The sequence below is a fragment of the Cibotium barometz genome, chromosome 40, assembly GCF_041138505.1.
Source record: "Cibotium barometz isolate CiBa-2024 chromosome 40, ASM4113850v1, whole genome shotgun sequence".
Classification (NCBI taxonomy): Eukaryota; Viridiplantae; Streptophyta; class Polypodiopsida; order Cyatheales; family Cibotiaceae; genus Cibotium; species Cibotium barometz.
Genome location: NC_141085.1, coordinates 28,738,715 through 28,743,450, shown reverse-complemented (window position 1 = coordinate 28,743,450; position 4,736 = coordinate 28,738,715). Strand labels below are relative to the sequence as shown.

At 39.9% G+C, this 4,736-nt stretch overlaps 1 protein-coding gene across 3 annotated transcripts; it reads left to right on the top strand.

Moving 5' to 3' along the window:
• The first annotated feature begins 572 nt into the window (after positions 1–572).
• LOC147615386 (uncharacterized) lies at positions 573–4,259 on the top strand. Of its 3 annotated transcripts, XM_086779483.1 has the most exons (4): positions 1,806–2,001; positions 2,073–2,126; positions 3,248–3,428; positions 3,534–4,259. In XM_086779483.1, exons 2-4 carry the CDS (start codon positions 2,100–2,102, stop codon positions 3,845–3,847), a joined length of 522 nt encoding a protein of 173 aa, XP_086635609.1. In that variant the 5' UTR covers positions 1,806–2,001; positions 2,073–2,099; the 3' UTR covers positions 3,848–4,259. The 3 variants fall into 3 exon arrangements, with proteins under 3 accessions (XP_086635608.1, XP_086635607.1, XP_086635609.1); XM_086779482.1 differs by lacking the exon at positions 2,073–2,126 and having other exon boundaries at positions 573–2,001; XM_086779481.1 differs by lacking the exon at positions 2,073–2,126 and having other exon boundaries at positions 1,778–2,001; positions 3,215–3,428.
• The last annotated feature ends 477 nt before the right edge of the window (positions 4,260–4,736 follow it).

The following is a 4,736-nucleotide window of genomic DNA, read 5'->3' as shown; positions in this document are numbered from 1 at the left end:
TTGAGTGTTGAAATATTGGATTTGCATTGAGTGTGATCAAAGGGACACAACAGGTTTCCCCACATTTGTAGTTGATAATATGAAGAAAATGTATGATTGTATAAAGGTATAAAAGACATAAGGTTATTTGCGGTATTTGGTGAATATAAGTTGGTGTTGAGTGAGCGGAAGGTGAAAACGTGGAGATCATAATGATGCCAATGGTTGCGTGGAAAAGTGCTAGTCACATGAGTTGAGCTAGTCATTAGTCACACAAGTTGTGCTAGTAGTATTCACCTACTAGAGTGTGTGTGTCATAAATGCTTATTGAGCGGAAGGTGAAAAGGTGGAGATCATAATGATGTCGATGGTCAAGTGGAAAAGTGCTAGTCATTAGTCATATGAGTTGAGCTAGTTATTAGTCACACGAGTTGTGCTAGTAGTCACATAGAGTGTGTGTGTGTGTGTGTGTGTGTGTGTGTCATAAATGCTTATTGAACTATAAGTATGTGTGTGCTAGTAGTCACATGGAGTGTGTGTGTCATAAATGCTTATTGAACTATAAGTGGAAGTACTTGGACTCTCATTTCAAAAGAGAGAATTTGATTAATGGATTAAGATTATTTGTGTGGAGCTCATCTTGCTTAGTGTCATTTTTACTATAAGTCTTTCATTATCTCGATATTTAATTATGAAGTAAATTATTTGATTTGATCCTCCCTAGCTACCATGATTTCCAACATTGAGGTGGTAAAAAGGATCCAACTAGTATGGTGCCACCATGGCCATTCTCTTACTCACGTCACCACTGCATTTCTAGATACTTCAACCTTCCACAAGGTCTCTTCTCACCATTAGAATACAATGTGAAAAACAATTAAATATACATGCACAACAAATTGTGTTGTCATTACACTCTTTGATAGCATATGAAGCATGCAAAGGAAGCTTAGTGATTGAGAATTAGTTATACTTGAAAAGGAAAATAATAGGTAGATGTTATATAATGCTCTATGTGCACGTGTGTGTGTGTGTGTGTGTGTGTGTGCGAGTGCATGCGTGTGAATATATAATATTATGTGTACAACTAAGTATTCGCACACACATAATATAATATATTACACACAGCCCCCCAATGATATGGAACTTGCCTGGCCTAGCATGTCCCCATGGAAGTTAACATTAACAAAGTTATGCCCAAACAATTTACTATGAGTGCAAGGTCCAATAGTCTAAGTTTATCATTCCAATCTTATAATTCTTTAACACAATGGATTTCATATTTTTCAATATCATTAAGAGATTTCACAACGTTGATATATCCAATCAGAGCTAATGCAAGCGTGAATGCTATTCTAGAAGCTGAACCATTGGGAGAACAAATAGAAAAAGAATCAAATGGGAGTTTTGGATCTCTAAGCTCGGAGTGGAATCCTTCCTCTAGAAGAGATTCTGATACCTAGGGTAGCACCACCAATACATTATGAAAAGATCTAATGAAAGTGATCATTAAGAGATCTAAGTCTGTCAGGGTGATGGCATTTAAGTGGGTTTCTCTTAGCCATTCTTTACATGTAATGGATCTAGTAAAATTATCCAATGTCATAATTGTTAGGGTCTTAATTCATAGTAGAGGGGATACTTATGCCATGTTTGTGTGCGTGTGTGCGTGCGCGTGAGTGTGTGCTTGCACGTATTTATATATGAATGTATAAGAGACACATTTTGAGAGAGAGAGAGAGAGAGAGAGAGAGAGAGGACGTTTTTAGGGCGGGATGTGAATGAACGGTTCTTAGATTTAGGGTTAGGTGTGATTCAAAAGTGGATGCGAAGGCAAGGTGTGAACTTGTGAAGAGACTCGAGTGGTGATGCGGCTCGGTGTGAATGCAGGCCGGAACAATTCCTCTGCAAGAGAGCTCTCCTCTCCGGAACGAAAGCAAGCTGGCCGAATTTTCTCTTGACAGCAACAACTGCTGCTCGCAGAGTTTCGATCGAGCGGGAGCGATCGTGTCCCCAGAACAGGTTCTTTTTGCACTGGTTTTTAAATTTCTACCTTGCTTTTTGCTTATCTACGCACTGATGTGTGTGTGCAGTGCATGCATATGGATGGGGCTTGATACATGCGCTACAGTCATGCAATGATTTCCGTACGTTCATGTGCTTATATACAGTGCCCGTATGATGTATGCAATGCGTGTTTATGGATGGGTTTGATGATTCCCATGTATGAATGAATGCGGGTTTGATTCCCACATTTGTACATGTGCTTATGTACACCATGTATGAATGTATGCAATGCATGTATATGGACGGAGTTTGATTCCCACGTGTACATTTGCTTATACATACAATGCTTGCTTTCATAAAGTACATTCAGATGTGTGATATGCGGCTAGGCTCATTTGGCTTCAATTTGCACATATAGGTGTCTGTAATTATGTGTGTACAATGGACATATATGCATGCTTGTATCATATTATGTGTAAGCCATCAGCCTCCTCTTTAGTAGGTCTTGAGATGTGTCTAATTATATTTTGCGATGTGTAATTAGATGTTGTCCATTGTGAGTGACATACATTGTTTCCGCAACTTTTGTACATGTGGTGTAACATGGATGCTTGCAGAAGTGTGTTTATGATTGATTGATTGTGATTAGCACCTAATCAAAGACTCATGCACGACAAACTGCTGCTTCTTCATGCTCAATACACAGTAGAGAGAGATGACCTAATCTACCATGTATTACTGACATGAAGTATATAAAATGCTGAATAGAGATACTCAATGGTAGCACTGCTCCTGCGCTCACAATGACTCAATGATAGCTTGACTACTGATCAATGAATGAATATGACCAAGGCCTAGACTCCTATTCATAGTGTCTAATGTTGGTGAGTTGGCTACCAACACTACCAACCCTAATGATAATGTCCAACTAAGTGTGTTAACACATAAAAACCCAGTAACTCTGTCCACACTTGGCTGCTCATTGGGCGCTTGGACAATATTACAATGATTTGGCACAATAGCCCTTACAAATACATGAATCCAGCCATGTACTCAACCTTTGAGCTGGCCAATGGGTAGAAACATGTCCACGTCACATTGGGGAGAGAGTGCACGTGGCTATAGGTGTACATGTAAATGTATAATGTATGCCATGTGTAAACAGTTGAGCTTCAATGCAGATTTTTTTTTATGTTTAAGAAGACTAGGATAAGTATATTTCTAGCAGATGACCAGCCACCTGAAGGAGAACAAATTGCAGGATTGCTTCAGTCAGGAGTTGTTCAATCCATTGGAGAAATGCCTTGGGAAGAATCCGTATTGTTCATCACAGATCATCTTTGACAGTGGCTGTATAGGAGATGGAGTGTCAGGTTCTCCAGAGAAAGAATTGGTAGTAGATAGTCAGATTATGGTCATGGAGAGTCTTACTCCAGCTCCAGGTTGTCTTCTCATCCTTGGTTTTCTTTACTTATCTTAAAGAAAAAGTAATAATGGGTTTTTGCGCAATTGAGCACGGGCTTTCAATGTGTTTTCTTTTGCTGCAGGTATATGTGAGGCCAAATTCAGTGATCCTGGAAGTTTCAGCTTTGTGCCGCGCATAGAGAAGCCTCCTGCCGATTTGACTGTGCGGAAGAAAAGAAAGCGACCAGCTGCAGACCCCTCCAATGAAGAGAATGACTATAAGTCACAGATGTTTTCCATTCTGGAGACCAGCAGCCAGGTTCTGACAGCCCATGTGGAAGCACAAAGTGTTAACAGTCAGTTGGATAGAAACCAGAGAAAAGAGCATGCAGAGAGCCTAGTGGGTGTTCTTGGCAAACTTACAGATGCTTTGGGGAAGCTAGCTGAGAGACTTTAGCGTACACCTAGAAGGCAGTTCTTCAAGGGCTTCCTTTTGCTGCTCCGATCTGATTGTACAATGCCAGATCTGCATTTTGGGTTGTTTTTCACAAGTTGTGCTCTTTTCACATAATGTGTCTCCCTTCATGGATGAAAGGGTTGCCTGAAAGATTGTGTGTATATATAAATTTGTGCAAATCAGGACTGGCAACTGAAATGAAGTTTCATAGCACATGTGCTTTAATGTGTGCCAGCAGGCACGAGCTGCCTTCATGCCTTGTATTATTATCAAGCTTAGGTATGCAGCAGCATTTGAACTTGTTTCCTTTATTTGAGTATGTAGCAGCATTTATACCTTTTTAGTTTATATGGCTGGTGGCACCTATGCTTGCTTACTTTGGCAGGTCACTAACAAGCAAATGTTTTGGTCAGCATGATCTAGAGTCTTCATGCTTTGCTACATGCAAGTATGATGCAACAGAGCAGTTTATACTTACGAGCTAATGAGGACATCACTATTTAGACTTTTCATGTGGTTTTGTGTCTTTTGGATTGAACAAATTTGTTGGCATGTTTCCTATGTTTTCTCTTACACTGTGCTTTATAGTCCTCCATTCCAAAAGACACTTTTCATGTGTCTTTTGTCTTTTGGATTCAAGAAAATCAACAAATTTGTTGGCATGTTTCCTATGTTTTCTCTTACACTGTGCTTTATAGTCCTCCATTCCAAAAGTGGCTTTCATACCAGGGACCGTTGCCCATAATGAGTCACTCAATACTAAAAATGGCATCTCGGAACCTTAAGAGTGTTGGCTGTATGCATCTCTGGTCCATGGGATGTAAAGTCTTTGGATGTCTTGACACTCTCCTAAACCATGCTTTGGCCCTAATTTTTGGTGGGTGCTTGA

Coding starts and splice junctions, on each gene's coding strand:
- LOC147615386 (XM_086779481.1), top strand. CDS start 1,864: ATGCAGGCCGGAACAATTCCTCTGCAAGAGAGCTCTCCTCTCCGGAAC. Junction 2,002..3,214: donor CGATCGTGTCCCCAGAACAG/GTTCTTTTTGCA, acceptor TATTTCTAGCAG/ATGACCAGCCACCTGAAGGA. Junction 3,429..3,533: donor GAGTCTTACTCCAGCTCCAG/GTTGTCTTCTCA, acceptor CTTTTGCTGCAG/GTATATGTGAGGCCAAATTC.